Source organism: Myotis davidii, unplaced genomic scaffold, assembly GCF_000327345.1.
Source record: "Myotis davidii unplaced genomic scaffold, ASM32734v1 scaffold1065, whole genome shotgun sequence".
NCBI classification, from domain to species: domain Eukaryota; kingdom Metazoa; phylum Chordata; class Mammalia; order Chiroptera; family Vespertilionidae; genus Myotis; species Myotis davidii.
In genome coordinates this window covers 1626372-1643499 of record NW_006297281.1, presented here as the reverse complement: position 1 = coordinate 1643499, position 17128 = coordinate 1626372, and the positions used below count along the sequence as shown (strand labels likewise).

Genomic DNA, 17128 nt, shown 5'->3' with positions numbered 1-17128 from the left:
GGGAATCTAAAAATCAAGTGAATAAATAATCTGATGAACAGAATGAACTGGTGATTGTAATAGAATCAGGGACATAGACAGGGAATGGACTGACTATTCTTGGGGGGGGGAAGGGGGGTGGGGGTGCGGGAAGAGTCTAGACAAAAATCGTACATCTATGGATGAGGACGGGTGTGGGGTAAGGGCAGAGGGTGGGGTGAGAACTGGGTGGAGGGGAGCTATGGGGGAAAAAAAGAGGAACAACTATCATAATCTGAACAATAAAGATTTAATTAAAAAATAAAAATTAAAAAAAAAAGGAAAAGAAAACACTCTGTTCTTAGGAGCTGATATTTTGGTCAGGGAGACGAAATTTTGGACATGGGAAGATGCCGGGTGCTAACAGGGAAGAAAGTTCATGGGTGGGTCTCAGGAGACCAGGCTGTAGCTCTGATGTTGGTTCTCACTGTTGGCTCTGTGTAAGCTGCTTTTGTCTGTAGGTCTGTGGACTAGATAGTGTCAGGGTTCCTCCGGTGAGTCCTCTGCTTAGACACAAGTGGAAATGACTGTAAGGGGAGACACCAGGCTGCATGTGGGAGAGGGAAAAGAATTGGAAGGATAGTTTATTCACCTCGTTTTCTTACTTGGATGAGAGTTGGGTTTTTATATTTTAGTGGAAATTCAGATTGACCTCTTGACCAGTGTTTCTCCAACTTTCAATGTGCTTAAGAGTCCCACGGAGAGCTAATTAAACCATTCCTGGGCCCCACCCCGAGAGATGATCTATTGCTGCTGGGCTCAGCCAGCAATGACTTTCTCACTGGCTCCCAGCAGGACCCTTGCTCTGGCTTCCTGACAGGTCACCCATTTCAGGAGTGCTTTCTGTAAAATGAAACCCTAAATCTGTTAGAAGTCAAGGGGACCCTGTAGCTGTTGTGATGACTATATTCCTTTTAACTCTCATTCCACAGTCGTGTTATTAACATGTCTCCCTAGTAGGGTTTATGTACCACAGGAGGATAACTAGAAGTACCTTGAAGTTCACCTTGGCTGACTTAGCATAATGAACCCTCTGCTCTTGCTGTATAAACACCGACTCTCTTTCGGGGATATGTCTAAGCCCCTCCCATAGCTTCTGCCAAACTTAAAGAGTTGTTGCCTTGTGCAGGCTGCTGATAGTGATTATGAAGAGTCGGGTGACTTGTTCATGGGACCAGTTGGGACCTCTGACCTCTCAGCGTATCCTTGCCATTCGCCTAAGACAGCACAAGAGGATGATGACCCGCCTGACATCCAAGGATCAGACATCACTCGTTATGGAGAGTCAAACCTGGTAGCTGAGCCTCAGAAGGTAAAGATGGAACATGAATTCTGTTTCCTGGTATTCTCCTGAGATCTGTGTCGTTTGTTTCCTGAATGAGAGTCACGTTGGTCTGAGCTTGAGTTTTTTCTTTTTGATTTTAAGCCATTGCTATCCAAGTGGCCGATTCTTAATTAGGATGGTGGGGATGAACTGGCACTCATTGGATTTGTCGAACAAGCCATCTCTCTAAAGTTGTGATAAACTGCATGTGGCAAACCAGTCACATGAAGTGTGTGAACAAAGGCTGTGGGCAGAGAGTGGGTTTCTGTGCCAACTGGCTGAGGCTAGCTGTTCGGCTCTGGAAAATCTTGGCCAGGTTCAGTTCATATTAAAATACCTGCATTAAGCATTTGTCTGTTTCATAGCAGATGATCGGCTCATCTATAGGGTGTCCCCCAAATATGATAACTTAATTTTCACTCCTTTTCAGGTTTAACTAATTTGAAATAATGGGTGAAGCCAGACTAAGCTCTGAACAAAGTGCCACTAGACTTTTTTTTGTATGGGATACATAAAAGATAACGTTTACGGCACCAAACCGGCAACAGTGGATAATTAAGGGCACACAAATACCAAACGAAATGATTCTTGATGTTTGTGATTCCATTGCTTCACATTAGCAGCAGAGCCAGGACCAGAATGGTCATCAGTTTGAAAATAGGCATTGACAAAAACAAAACCAATTATTCATTTCTGTGATTCTTTTAAATTTTGAAAATGAAGTGTATGTTGGTAAACACTTGATAATCATTAAAAGTGTGTATACATTATTTTGGAACATGTTGTTTATGAGATTCACCCTCTCTTTTACACTGGAGTTCCAGGTTGGCCAAGGTAATATTTGAGCAGGAATAATTAGGTTGAAGTGAAGGACTCCATTTTAATATGTCCAAAGAAAGCTCTTTAACTCTGTAGTTTAAACCTGATTCTTCTTTACTTGACTCCCTGACTCTCATTTTGCAGTATGTTGATGGTAAAGGCCTCTTTCTTCTGCTCAATTTTACTTTTGTCGCATACTTATTTCAGGTAAATAAAATTGAAATTCATTATGCCAAAACTGCCAAAAAGATGGACATGAAGAAGTTGAAGCAGAGCATGTGGAGTTTGCTGACGGACTTCACACAAGTGGACGCGGAGGTTAGCAGGCATGGAGGTGCTGGGGGTGAAGGGCTCCACTACTCCTCTAAGCGCCCGGCAGGGTGGTGGGTGGGTAGCTGCCGGTATCCATGGCTCTAGGATCTAGGGTGCCAACATAGAATGCGTCACTCAAACACACCAGGATGGCATCACACCTGAGAGAAGTGAACCGAGGGTGTGAACAGGTCACACACAAGGTGATAGAGATAGTAACGTGGACATTTCTCAGCCTTGCCGCTGATCAAAACGCCAAGCAACAAAAGGATGTTTACCTTGCTTTCAAATAGCAGCTTGGTAGTGAAATGGATTCACCTCTGGTACAATTTAAGTTGATAAATGTCCCTTCTGGAGAGCAAATTCTGTCATCTCAGGTGCCATAAAGTTTTAAGCCCTTTAATAATTCTGGTTTGGGAAATGTATTCTAAGTAACAAAGTGAAAAAAAAAATTATGCTGTCAAATAGTTTCTCCTGAGCAAGGTGAAACCTTGATTATCATGCTCTAACTGAATGGAACTCTCCACTAACTAGAACCTTCCATCTCCCCTTTCAGACCTCTCTGCTCAGGGGTGTTCTGAGCTTTCCAAAGTCCGCCCATCTCTTGTACTTCTCTGCTGCCTGAGAAGTGAAAATTATGCTTTGATTGATGACCCTGAGCTGTGTAGTCTTGGATATCAGATAAAGCTTCTGTCGTGTTTATGAAGTTTTATCAACTAAAATGGAATGGGATGTGAACATCAGAGAAATGTGCTTTCTGACAAGTAGGAAGGGGTGACCCTGGCCAGCATGGCAAAGTGGTTAGAGCATTGGCCTGTGAACAGAAGGATCATGGGTTCAATTCCAATTAAGGGCACCCACCTGGGTTGCAGGTTCCTCGCCCCAGTTGCTGCTTCTGTGGGAGGCAACAAATTAATGTGCCTCTCACATCGATGTTTCTCTCATCTCTCCTCCCCTACCCCCGGTCCACTCTCTAGAAATCAATGGAAAAATATCCTCAAGTGAGGATTAACAACAACAAAATTATCCTCCAGTGAAGATTAACAAACAAACAAAAAAGTAAGAAGGGGGTTCTTCTTTAACCTTTGAGTCTCAATGACTCATACTACCCTGTCCTCCAGGGATTCTGGTTAATTAAAGATTTGTTGTTTTTTTAAAAAACACAACAACCTTTTTTTTTTTTTTAAATATATTTTATTGGTTTTTCACAGAGAGGAAGGGAGAGAGATAGAGAGTTAGGAACATCGATGAGAGAGAAACCTCGATCAGCTGCCTCCTGCACATCTCCTACTGGGGATGTGCCCGCAACCCAGGTACATGCCCTTGACCGGAATCGAACCTGGGACCTTTCAGTCCGCAGGCCGACGCTCTATCCACTGAGCCAAACCGGTTTCGGCTCACAACACACCTTTTATTATTGAAATATTCAAACAGATTTAAAAATAGAGCGAAAATAGAAAGTTTAGTGAACGTTCGCTTCTAAAAATTATTAATATTTTACCTATATTCACTTCTGTGCCCCCGCCCCCCCATCGTGTACAGATTCTGAGGGATTGTTGTTGTTAATCCTCGCCTGAGGATATTTTTCCATTGATTTTTATTTTATTTATTTTTTTCCATTGATTTTTAAAAAGAGTAGAAGGGAGGTAGAAAGACTGAAAGAGAGAAACATTGATATGAGAAAGACACATTGATTGGTTGCCTTCCACACATGCCTTGATTGGGGTCAGGGATCGGGCCTGTAACCCAGATACGTAGCCTTGACCAGAATTGAAACCGTAACCTTTCAGTCCGTGGGCAATGCTCTAATCACTGAGCAAACCGGCTAGAGCCATATTCTGAGTTTTTTAATGCAAACACCGCCTTAATATCCTTTTATAGCTGCTTGCCTGCTAGTAAGGAGGCCGCTGTATGCGTGTGTGTGTGTGTGTGTGTGTTGTTCTGTGGAAAGCTTAAGTTTACTTTTAGATAATGGATTCTGTGTTGCCCTTGACTATGTGGTCCAATTGAAGCTATAAATGATCATGGCTTTTTGTTATTTTATTATTTTTTTCTTACTTCCTTTGCAGTTTTTCCTTTCCTGATTTCCACTGGCAATCAACATCACATTTCCCAAAAAATGTCTAGGGCTGAGGCACTGGATTCCTTTATGGGTTCTTTCCCTTGAAAATGTGACTAAGAAATTGTTTTGGTTTTGTTCAGACTTTCTTTTTGGAGATAGAACTTTGTAAATTTATGTTGCTCCCTCAAAAGTGAACCTGGCCCAGGTGTCTGATCTGTGAATATCCTTCTTCTCTTAGACAAACCACAGTGAGACTGGGAAAGAAGGGGACCCGGTGGAGGTGGCTGACAAGAAGATGCTCAGCAGGCTCACATGGGACTTGCAGAAGAGGTGCGTGCCCGCCCTCGGGGGCTGGCATCTCCTCTGAGCTTTGCCCCTGCCCAAACTGTTAAGTGTGACGGACCCTCCACACACGATCTACTGTTCTAACACTCTAGCCGATTTTTTTCTCTGCTTTGATAAGTGAGTTAATATAGATCAACTTTCAAAAGGCATTTTTCTGCACTAGTGATTGGAATGAAACAGGAGATAAATTTTATTTCCAGATTTAAAAAAAACTGGAAAAACCTGCTTATAAAATGCATCTGAAATATTTCTTTGTTTCTCGTTAGCTTATTCATTGGACATGTGTATTCATGTAGATGAAAGAGCCTTTGTTCCTAGAGTTGCAGTGACCCAGATAAATGCTGCCCTTTGTTTCACAGCCTGCCGCCCCTGATGGCTCAGAACCTCTCCATACCCCTGGCCTTTGCCTGTCTCCTGCACCTAGCCAATGAAAAGGTAGGTGGCTCTGATAAGCATGGGTTCGTTCTCTGTTTGTGTCCACCTGCTTGAACTTCCTATCAGATCTTCTTGGGCTCCCTCATAGGATGGGAGTCTTCTGTACAGTGACCTGTGTGGTACCTTCAGCTCAGAGGACTGACCAGGCACCAAGAAAGAACTTAGAAAAAGGCCGTCAGGTGTGATTAGCAATAAAAAGAATGAGGAAGACCCAAATGGGAAAATATTAGATGTGTGTGTTTCTAACTTGAAAACATAAAGTACTTTTACATCATTGCATGTCAAAGGCTTCAAAGGCCTAATACTGTCAGAGCCAAAGTCAAGACACATGGGAAACATGGTGGAGGAGAGGGGAGAGCAGAGTGTAGCAGAAGTCAGATGCTCAGGAAGGAAGAAAGGGAGGAATGGAGGCAGCGGCCAGCCAGGTGGGGCCACCAAGAGCAGTGAGGAAAATCTTGGGAATGGAGATACCGGTCATAAGCACGGAGACAGCAGAGATGCCACCTGTGACAGTGTGCCAGGCTCCTCACTGCCGCGCTGGCCAGCAGAGCTGAGCAGCTATGGGATGGTTATTGAAAGAGCAGGCGGTGACCCACCCTCTCAGGAGCCTGTATATGCTGCATGGGGCTGGGGGAACCCTGTACGTGTGGTGCTGCTGGAGACTTGCTGTCCGTGGGTCTCCCCAGGCTGGTCCCTAATGCAGACTTCCGTACTTGGAGTAGCAGGCCATGGGCTGGGCTCGGGCTGTATCACTGGGGTTAGGGATGCCTAACTGCCATCACTGGCTGCTCAACCTTTTCTAGGGCAGGTGTCCTGCCCTGGAGGGAGAGGGGAGAGGCGCATGACATCTGAAGTGTGGTTTGAGAAGATTGATAAGATTGGATTGGAATGGTAGCAAAAATGGGGTGTTGGAAGCGGTGCCCGAGATTACTATGGGCCAGTGTCTGACCTCTGGCCTCTTAATGACATCGGGAACAGTGATGACTGGCTTAGTTTCCCAGGCCTGCCTTTGCTTTGGACTGACTGTCAGGCCCCAAGGAGGGAATGTGCCCTATAGGGCAGCCTGTGTAGCACAGCCTCCAGCCAATCCCAGTGAACCTACCCCCTGGGAATCAGGGACCACTTCTCTTGCCACCTTGTAAGCTCATGACCTCAGCGAAGATGACACAGTTCATTTGGCAGAAGCTAGGTCTGATTTTGGGTTGGGAATTGATGTTAAAGAGCCATGGAGACAGAGCCTCGTGCTGCATGTGTCCATCTATGGGGTGACCACTGGGCCTGTAACCTCCAGGCTGGGCAACACCTGAGCCAGAACAGAATAAGCCCCCCTTGCTCCTGAGAGTGAGCAGTTGTGCATCAAAGCCAACTTTATTATTATTATTTTTTAAATATATTTCTTTATTGGTTTCAGAGAGAAAGGGAGAAGAAGAGAGAGAAACATGGATGATGAGAGAGAATCATTGATTGGCTGCCTCCTGCACGCACCCCACTGGAGATTGAGCCCGCTCCCCAGGCATGTGCCCTTGACTGGAATAGAACCTGGGATCCTTCAATCCGGAGGCTGACTCTCTATCCGCTGAGCCAAACAGGCGTTGACCTAGGAGCACAGCTCACAGCTGCTGTAGTGTCCTGCTCAGAGTCAGGAAGGTGTGGGAGCCAGGTTTCCTAGCGAGAAGTTCTCTGTGTGAGTCCTGACACATCCAAGGTGTCTGAACTCAGAAGCCAACTACAAGAGGAAAGAATGATTAAGAAAAAAAATGAATAAAAAGCTATATCGTTTTCCTGACAAGAAATCCACGAAGGGCTCTGAGGAGAAAGACGCGCCAGCCACCCTCTGTCTGACACTCAGAAGGGTTGCTGCTGAGCTCTCCTGGGGAGGCCTGGGATCTCCCATTATCCTCATGGATAGAGGTGCTGGTCCTAGCACACATGGGCACCTGAAAGGTGGGGCCCCAGTCCAAAGCCCCAGTCCGACAAGCAGAGCGCCCCCGGGCTGTGCGCCTCCTCAGAGGCTTGCCTCTTCCCCTGAGAGCAGCTGTGGCCCTCACTCAGCTCCCAAGTAGCCTGGGGCCAAGTAGACACTGCTGAGCAGGTCAGCGAGGCCCAGGCTTCAGCACTGTTCTTCCCTGTGGCTGTGCTGGCTTTGTTCCTTTGGTTCTGATAAGTCTCTGTAAGGGGCCCCAGGGCCTCAGCATTTGAAGGATGGGGAGGTAGGCCCACACCATGACCTCTTGGTGAGCACTGAGGCCATAACTGGGGCCTGGCTTTGGGCTATGTGAGATGTGACTGGTAACATTGGCTCTGACAGTAACGGAAAATCTTCAGGGATCTGTGGTGACTCAGCTTGGAGCCATCGAGAAATCTCCCCACATTTTCTGGCCTTCTCCGTCTTTCCCTTCGATCTGAACTCTGGTAACGAGCCCCTCATATACAGTGTGATGGGGCTTGGTTTGACCCATGATGGATGCTGGGCCCTCTGCCTTTGTGAATGCCAGCAGTGTGTCACTGATCAGCCATGCCTAAGCAACTTCTGGACCCCAAGCTGCAGACATCATACCAGGGAGGCATGATCTGAGCTCTCCATGGTTAGCAGTCTGGCGCAACACACCTTATCTCCCTCCAGTGCCGAGTGAGGGAGGGGTGAGTGAGGTTAGGCAAGAAGGACTCTTCTAGTGCTTTTGTCCTGGGGGAGTGGTTGCCTAGGGTTGGTGGAGACTTCATGGGCTGGGAGAGTGGGGAAGAATTGGGAGGTGGGAAAAGGCCTGCACAGAGATAGGGGAGAGAACAGATGTGTAGCCATCACTAAGGAATGGGGTTTGAGGTGGGGGAGGAGGGCCTGGAGAGGGCGCATATGGACAGGTTAGTGAACGCACTGTGACTCCTAGTAGCCTCCCATCTACTTCCCTCCCTCTTTCAGGACAGATAGCCTAGCTCTTGGGCCTGAACACAGAGATTGTTGTGAGAACCAGAGCTGGAGAAGGCTCTCTCTTTGCTTTTTTCCCCTGCGATTGGCAAGAATTTGGAACCAGCTCTCTCATCAAATTATATTTGCTGCCGAAACCGGTTTGGCTCAGTGGATAGAGCGTCGGCCTGAGGACTGAAAGGTCCCAGGTTCGATTCCGGTCAAGGGCATGTACCTGGGTTGCGGGCACATCCCCAGTGGGAGATGTGCAGGAGGCAGCTGATCGATGTTTCTCTTTCATCGATGTTTCTATCTCTCTAGCTCTCTCCCTTCCTCTCTGTAAAAAATCAATAAAATATATTAAAAAAAATTATATTTGCTGTGATAATTTTACTTATAGTTATGGGACAAACCTCATTCTTTGTTACCTCACTTAGGATTTGCTTTGCGATCCTTTAATTCTTGGTGCATCAGAGTCCATGTGTGTTTGTCCTCTTTCAGAATCTAAAGCTGGAAGGAACCGAGGATCTTTCCGACGTTCTCGTGAGGCAAGGGGATTGAGTTCACAGGAGAATTCAACAGGAGGAGGCTCATCACTTCTTCAGTAACCAGGACATCTCCACTGGGTGCCACAATGTGGGGCTCAGGGCAAGGCCAGAGCCAACTTCCAAGGTGCCCATTTGCCTGTCGCTCTTCCCTCCTGTCCCTCTCAGTCTGGGAACCAGCACCAGAAGCTCGCCCTTGATTAGAGCTTTCTGCCCTGTGACCCCGAGGTGGGAGGAGAGGGTGAGGGTACGTTTCTGAAACCTACATGCATTCTCTGTATTTGTGTATAAGCTTAGTGTCCTAAATGAATCTGTTGTTCTGCTCACTCTCTTACTCTTGTAGAAAAGAATTTCCCAGTAGGCATCTGTGGTCCTTTACCAGCTACCTAATTCATGTACATAAAATATGTCATGTTCACTTATAAATGTATATATAATGCTTAAAAATAAAATTCTAACAAGCTTGGCAAAATATGTGAGTACCATTAGATAAGTATTGACCTGGTCTTTACACTCAAGGGGGTGCCGTCTTGGTAGCTAGACAGGATACCCATGTGTCAGCGTGAGGCAAGAGCTGCTTAAGGAGGTGCTGCAATGGTGTGTCTCGTGGCGGGGGGTGGGGGAGCCTGAGAAATCACTGGCTGCAGACCCAGATTGTGAGATGGGATCCATGCGGCCTATGACTTCTGCTGCAGAGTGATGGCAGTGAGAGTGGCTGGCTCCTAAATACCGTCTGTGGCTTGCTGACTTCATCAGCCTTCTCAGCATCACTGTGAGGAGCATGCTGGTCTCACTCCATTTGCTAGAGGAGAAGCAGGACACAACGTTCAAGGAACCTTCATAAGGATGGGCAGCTGACCATCAGGAGCTTGGCTCTGAACCAGGAAATTGCTTCTGGGGTCTTCCTTTGTAGCTACTCTGTTATATGCTGCTCAGATCTCATACTCAATGCTTGTAGGTGTGGATCCAGGTGGCTCTGCCCTTGGCAGTCCTTGTCTCTACCAGAGCATTCTGTCACCATTCATTGGGCAAATAGAGGTTTTGGATGCTAGGTCAGAAGCTGTGAAGTCTAATTGGCAAGTACTCTTGGTAATAAATAACTTGCTTCTAAGCCATGGTCCACACACAACAAAGAACAGGTAATCCCTTCCACCCAGGAATGGGCTTTCCAGACTGCGTCCTAAACACATGGTGGGCAAAAGTAGGTTTACAGTTGTTCATATGGAAAATAATACAATAATCCTAATACATAAAAACAGGTTCCATAATGGTCGAAGGCTGGACCGACTAGAAGTCAGTCCTGCAGTCAGTGCTGGGTTGCCATAGTGACCCAACACTGACTGCTGCTGCTGCAGGCGACCCAGCACTGACTGCCGAGGAGGCTGCGGATCAGGCCCAGAGAGAGGCAGGGTCTGATGCACAGTCTCCGTGGCAGCTGTTGATCAGCCGTTGCCTCTCTCTCTCTGGGCTTTGCCAGCAGCTGCACCTGTTTCTTTCTGGGCCTCCGCGGGGGCTGCTGATCAGCCCCACCTCTCTGATCAGGCCTGGAGATGCTGACAGGCATAGAAACCAACCAGTCAGAACCAAATCTGGGTGAAGTGTGAGGAGCCAATGGCTGCCTAGGAGGCGGAGCTTTTGACACTGCCTGGCATAGAAACCGACCAATCAGAACCTAATCTGGGTGATCTGTGAAGGCAGAACCTAAGGTGGGGGCTGAGGAGGGTTTTAAGAGCAACAGCTATTTGGTATAAGATGTAAGAAAGCGGTCAATTTTTTAATGACTGGTTTGGCAATATAGTGCATATGGCTGGCTATCAGTCCACATATAGGTATTATGTATTTTTGTCTGCAAAGAGCATCTCCTCCTGTTGAAAAAGGCGCTCCCCAACCCCATTTTAGCAATCCTATCCTATATAATCTTCACTGGGGAAGCTCTGCTCAGCCACAAGCCAGGCTGATGGCTGCCAGTACAGCGCTGGTGGTGGGAGCCTCTCCTGCCTCCTCAGCAGCGCTAAGGATGTCCGACGGCAGCTTAGGTCTGCTCCCCGCTGGCAAGTGGACAACCCCCCAAGGGCTGCCAGGCTGCCAGAGGGATGTCTGATTGCCAGTTTAGGCCTAATCCCACCGGCAGTTGGACATCTTCCAAGGAGTTCCGGATTGGAGAGGGTGCAGGCTGGGCTGCGGGAAGCCCTCCCCCCTCCCCCACGAATTTCACGCAATGGGCCACTAGTCCTATATAATAAAAGGGTAATATGCAAATTGACCCTAACAGCAGACCGTTTGGGAATGACTGGTCACTATGACACACACTGACCACCAGGGGGCAGACGCTCAATGCAGGAGCTGCCCTCTGGTGGTCAGTGCACTCCCACAGGGGGAGCTCTGCTCAGCCATTAGCCAGGCTGGTGGCTGCCAGCACAGCAGTGGTGGTGGGAGCCTCTTCTGCGATGTCTGACTGCCAGCTTAGGCCCAATCTCCCAGGGAGCAGGCCTAAGCCAGCAGATGGACATCCCCTGAGGGGTCCCAGACTGCGAGAGGGCACAGGCCAGGCTGAGGGACCCCCCTCCCCCAAGTGCACAAATTTTTGTGCACCTTGCCTCTAGTTAATAAATAATATAAAAATGAACTTTCACATACAACCATAAACCTACTTTCGCCCCACCCTGTATTACCCATTCTCTATTAAAAGGGTTAGACTTGTGAGCATGTCAAGGGAGGGCCTTTTCCCTGTCCTGCTGGCTGTAGCCTCGAACATGTTTCCCAGTGCTGGGCAGTGCTGGTCCTCTTGCTCTGCTTCCCATTCTCAGTCCAGCACTATCCTCTATGGTGAGACTGGGCCAGGGTTGAGTGGCCAGTAGAACTGCTGGGGTAGTCCCAGCTTCCTCAATGAACTCCCCTCCCCTCCACCCTGCTCCTCCCAAGCTTCTCCCTCCTCATTCATATGGTTGCTGTATCAAAATACTTTTGGCTACATGTAACAGAAAGCCCATGTAAGTGGGTATGCAAATAAGTAGGCTTGTGTGGCCGCTCCATGAAATCAGAGAGACCAAGGATCATTCCAGCTCTCTTCTCTGCCATCCCTAATGTGTGACTCTCATCCTTGTGTTTCAGTGTAGCTGCTGGAATCCAGCCATCACATCCATATTCTAGGGAGCAGGATGAGGGGTTTGGGGAGATGGCAACCTACTTGTGGTCTCTATGGATTGCCTTTTCTGGACATTTCATATAAATGGGAGCATATAGTATGTAGTCTTTTGTGTGTGGCTTCTTTCATGAAGCATAATATTTTCAAGTTTCACCCAAATTGTAGTGTGTCAGTGCCTTATTCCTTCTAATAGCTGAGTAATATTCCACTGGATAGACCACATTTTGTTTAGCTGTTCATTGGTTGCTAGACATATTCTTTCCACTTTTGAGCTATTGTGAATAATGTAGCTATAAACATTCATGTATAAGTTTTTTGTTTTTGTTTTGTTTTTAATCCTCACCTGAGGATATTTTTTTCCATTGCTTTTCAGAGAGAGTAAAAGGGAAGGAGGGGGAGGGGGAGGGGGAGAGCGAGGAAGGAAGGAAAGGAAGGAAGAGAGGAAGGAAGGAAGGAAGGAAGGAAGGAAGGAAGGAAGGAAGGAAGGAAGGAAGGAAGGAAGGAAGGAAGAAGATATGGATGTGAGAGAGACATCGGCTGTTTGCCTCCCACATGTGCCGCAACTGGGGGTGGAGAGCAAACCCATGTATGTGCCCTTGACTGGGAATCGAACCTACAACCCTTGGGTGTGTGGCTGATGCTCTAATCCCTGAGAAACACTGACCAGGGCCATGTACATGTTTTTATATGGACATGTATTTTTTTAGATAAATATATTTTTATTGATTTCAGAAAGGAAGGGATAGAGAGAAATATCAATGATGGAGAGAATCATTGATCGATTGCCTCCTGCACACCCCCTACTGGGGATCGAGCCTGCAACCTGGGCATGTGCACTGACGGGGAATCCAATCGGGACCTTTTTGTTCATAGGTCGATGCTCAACCACTCAGCCCATTTGTCTGTCGGGCATTGTGGACATGTTTTTTGTTTTTGTTTTTGATATATTTCTTTATTGATTTCAGAGAGGAAGGGAGGAGAGAGAGATAGAAACATCAATGATGAGAGAGAACCATTGATCAGCTGCCTCCTGCACACCCCCTACTGGGGATGGAGCCTGCAACCCAGGCATATGCCCTTGTCCTGGATGGAACCTGGGACTCCTCAGTCCACAGGCTGACACTCTATCCACTGAGCCAAGCCGGCTAGGGCAGTGGACATGTTTTTAATGCCTTTGGGTATTTACCTAAGAGTGGAATAGAAGGGTCATATGGCAACTCATTGTAACCTTTTTTTCTTTTTAAAATAAATTTTATTGATATTTTACAGAGAGGAAGGGAGAGTCAGAGACATCGATGAGAGAGAAACATCAATCAGCTGTCTCCTTCACACCCCCTACTGGGGATATACCCACAACCAAGGTGCATGCCTTTGACCAGAATCGAACCTGGGACCCTTCAGTCCGCAGGCTGACGCTCTATCCACTGAGCCAAACTGGTTAGGACTCATTGTAACCTTTTGAGAAACCACCAGGCTGTTTTCTAAAATGGCTGCACCAATTTTACATTCCTGTCAGCAGTATGCAAATAAGTGATCCAATTTCTCCACATCTTTGCCAGTAGTTATTGTGTCTTTTTTTAAAAAAATATATTTTGTTGATTTTTTACAGAGAGGAAGGGAGAGAGAGAGTTAGAAACATCGATGAGAGAGAAACATCGATCAACTGCCTCTTGCACATCTCCTACTGGGGATGTGCCCGCAACCCAGGTACATGCCCTTGACCAGAATCGAACCCGGGACCTTTCAGTCCGCAGACCGACGCTCTATCCACTGAGCCAAAACGGCTTTGGCATAAGACTATATTTTTATTGATTTTTTTAGAGACGGGGGGAAGAGAAAGAGAAAGAAACATCAGCTGGCTCCCATAGGCACCCCAACTGGGGATCAAATCTGCAATCCGGGCCTGTGCCCTGACTGGGAATCGAACCTGCAGCCTTTTGGTGCATGGGATGACGCTCCAACTGAGCCACCAGCCAGGGCAAGATTCCTCATGTCTTCATTGATTGTATATTTCCCTCAACTATTTAGTAATTTTTGGTTGAAAAGTGGGTATTGTGGATAAAACATTGTAGTACTCCAGAGTCTGTCATGTTCTGCAGAGCTCGGCTGTTTATTCTGGGAAGCAGTTACTCTGCCTGATTCACACTGGATTTGCACCCCCCTGGATGCAGATTCCTGTGCTTATAGCTGCCCACTCCTGCTCTAAGCCTGGCCCACAGGTCCGCCTTTTTTCTGCAAAGTCTGGTAGTTGGCAGGGACTTGGGCCCTGATGGGGCTCCTCCTCTCCGTGGCTTCCTTGCTAGGACAGGATTCCCACACCTTCCAGCTGCTCTGCCTTCTCTGGGCTCTGAGCCCATCCTCTTCAGTTTGGCCACCTGAGGTTCATGTGCTGGAGGGTGCTCAGGGCAGAGAAGCATCTCTGCTCTCGCTCCGCACTGGCCTCTCAGGAGTACACGGCTCTCACAGCTTTCCCATGTCACCTGGTTGAACTCAGGGGTGAGGGCAGCTTATGCTAAAATCTGTGCCTGGTTCCTCCTAAAGGTCTCACGCTGCAGGATTTCCCTTTCAGTGCCCACAGCCTTCCCAGCCCTCCAGTCCCTCTACCACCTCACACGCTTACTGTTTGCAGGCTCTTACTGCTATCTGAACTACCAGTCATTTCTCCTTACCCATCGCCTCTCCAGCTTGTAAAAGAGTTCATAGTATGGACTCGGTACATGATGAATCAATAAATGTCCCCTTTGTAGAACTGAAAAACAAAGTGTGGCAATTAGTCAGTGAACAGCCATAGGGCAGAATGGTGTGTGTGCCAGGAGCTGTAGCTCTAAAAGACCTAGCGTAGAGGCCTGGCCGGCATGGCTCAGTGGTTGATTGTTGACCTATAACCCAGAAGGTCATAGTTTGATTCCCGGTCCAGGCACATGCCCGAGTTGGAGGCTCGATCCCCAGTAGGGAGCATTCAGGAGGCAGCCGATCAATGATTCTCTCTCATCATTGATGTTCCTAGCTCTCTACCCCTCTCCCTCTCCCTTCCTCTCTGAAATCAATAAAAATATATTTAAAAAACAATATCTAGCGTGGAACATTGGACCAGACCCCTAGCCGTCCCATGCCTCAGATTCCTCACTCATCAGGCATAATCAGCCCTTATTTTCCCACTTCCCAGGCCTGTCGTGTATAGACATGATTGGGGAAAGTGGAAGGTGCAAGCATAAAATGCAGGCTACTGCTGGCGTGTCCCAGCAGTTTTACACGCAGCATTCTTATAGTCTCTGCCAAGGGTGCGAGGGCCCTACTTCTGCCGCAATCAGATGCTGGCTGTGCTGTCAGGTCCTGGCATCCAGCTGGGGTCCTCATTCCCAGTGATGATGTTAGGGAAGAAGAGGAGTCTGCCCACCTCACCTGCCCGTCAGGCGCGCTGGCCACATGGTCACAGGCAGCTGGTGAAGCCGAGTGCGGCCTCCAGGCTCCACCACCACCAGACTTCACCTTGGGTTCCTCTGAGTCCTGAGCTCATCAGTCTACCCTTTTCAATAAAATGATTTAAGAAACGTGATTTCATTTCTAAACCTTGGTAAGATTTCACTTGCGTAAATCCTCCGATCAGGGAGGAAAGAAAGCCTTGGTCAGTTAGAGGGGACACTGTCGTGTGGCCTGCAGTGCCTGTCTCAGTGGGTTGCCTCCTCAAGACTTCATTCTGGATTCATGGCTCTGGTTTTCCGCTTCCGTACCCCATCTCCGCGACAGTTCCCGTGGTGTGGAGCTGCCTTGGGCGGAGACATTTCCAATGAAGATAAACATCCTTTGTTCTGTGGGGTGGTTGGCTGGGAAGTTTGCTTCGGGAGCTCTGCTAAGCAAGCCTACTTTATTCCCGGGAAGGAAACCCGTCTCCCAACTTCCCTGCTTGTCTGGAGGCTCTGGGGCAAGTGGCCCGCGTCTGACTCCAAGGCCTCTGGACCTTTTTCTAACAAGTCTCTTAGAGGGAGTGTTCCTGGATGAGGAAGAACGGAATTCATCCCAACTGGGTTCCCAGAGGGAGTCTGGCAGCTCCTCGGGAGTTCCCTGGGAAGGAGGGGCAGGAAAGCAGGTGGTGAGGCGAGAAGAGGTGAGTCCACGAGGCTCGGCTACAGCTGTGCATGTCCTCAGCTAAACAACTACCCTTCGCCGAAGGGAGCCCAGTGGGAAGCCACCTCTGTCTTAGGGACGAATAGCATGAGTCCATGATATTACCTTAAAACTGGCCCACAGGGTGGCAGTCATCTGCACAGCAGGTGGGTGTTGTGTCATTAAGAGTCTGGCCGGGAGACAAACGCATTGTGTGAACAGAGAACTTAGCTGTGACCAGAGCTGCGTACCCAGCGTACAGAATTGTTGACACAGAAAAGGTAAAAAGAGAACTAACTCTCAGGTTCAGGTGAGCAGCAGCCAACCCCACCCACCCCCTGCCCTGGGGATGAGGGGCACGGGAAGCCGGGCTTGGAGGAGGAGGCTCCAGGGAGCACTCCGACCCCTGGGAGGGCTGCCCAGGGCACTGTCTTCCAGGGACACAGTGGTCCGAGGTGGGGGAGTTGGGAACTGCTGCCATGGCAGAGCTGCCCCAGGGGGCGGGGGGCTGAAGCAGCTGTGGGACAGGGGCAAGTCCCTTTGCCCGGCTCTGCTGTTGCTCCCTTGGCATGACCTCCGGGAGCTGGCAAAGCAGGTGGTACTTGGACTGCCAGACTCGGCATCACCTGCGGAGGGTGGGGATGGGGGCGGGGGTTGGAGCTGAGAGCAGTCACCTAGGAGCTGGCACAGGCTGGGTCTCTTCTGAGCGTATGAAACCCTTCATGCTACCTTTTTTGGAATGGTAGTTATTGATAGGTGTTTGCCTATCTTCATGATATGGTGGTGAAAGTTATGAAGGAGAGGCAGGGAGGCTCTAGGGGCAGAGGCTGGCCACAGACTCCAGGCTGAGAGGAGCAAAGGTCAGGGAGCAAAGGGGTGCTGCGGGCCTCCTCCCTCTTCACGACCCGGAGCACCGCTGCTTCTAACCCCCCTCTTCCTCCAGCACCAGGCGCCGTCTGCCATCTGGGACTCCCAGCCCTTCTCCCCTCCTTCCTCCTCTCCAGCTTACGCTCGTGCTTCTAGAAGCTTCCTCGAGGCCCAGGCAGGGCAGCAGCCCAACAGGATGCTCCAGTCCTGCCAGTGCCACCCCCACCCCCCGCCCTAAGGCTCCTGGTGA

General features: G+C 48.6%; 1 protein-coding gene across 1 annotated transcript in view; it reads left to right on the top strand.

Annotated features, from left to right (window-relative positions):
* Positions 1–9236, top strand: part of NCAPH (non-SMC condensin I complex subunit H) — a 44261-nt gene extending 35025 nt beyond the window's left edge. The window contains exons 13-17 of the mRNA XM_006773081.2: positions 1148–1330; positions 2369–2479; positions 4774–4865; positions 5240–5315; positions 8719–9236. Coding sequence (XP_006773144.1) covers positions 1148–1330; positions 2369–2479; positions 4774–4865; positions 5240–5315; positions 8719–8778 — 522 coding nt within the window. The 3' untranslated portion in view covers positions 8779–9236. The remainder of the gene's footprint in view (positions 1–1147; positions 1331–2368; positions 2480–4773; positions 4866–5239; positions 5316–8718) is intronic.
* Positions 9237–17128: the final 7892 nt, after the last annotated feature.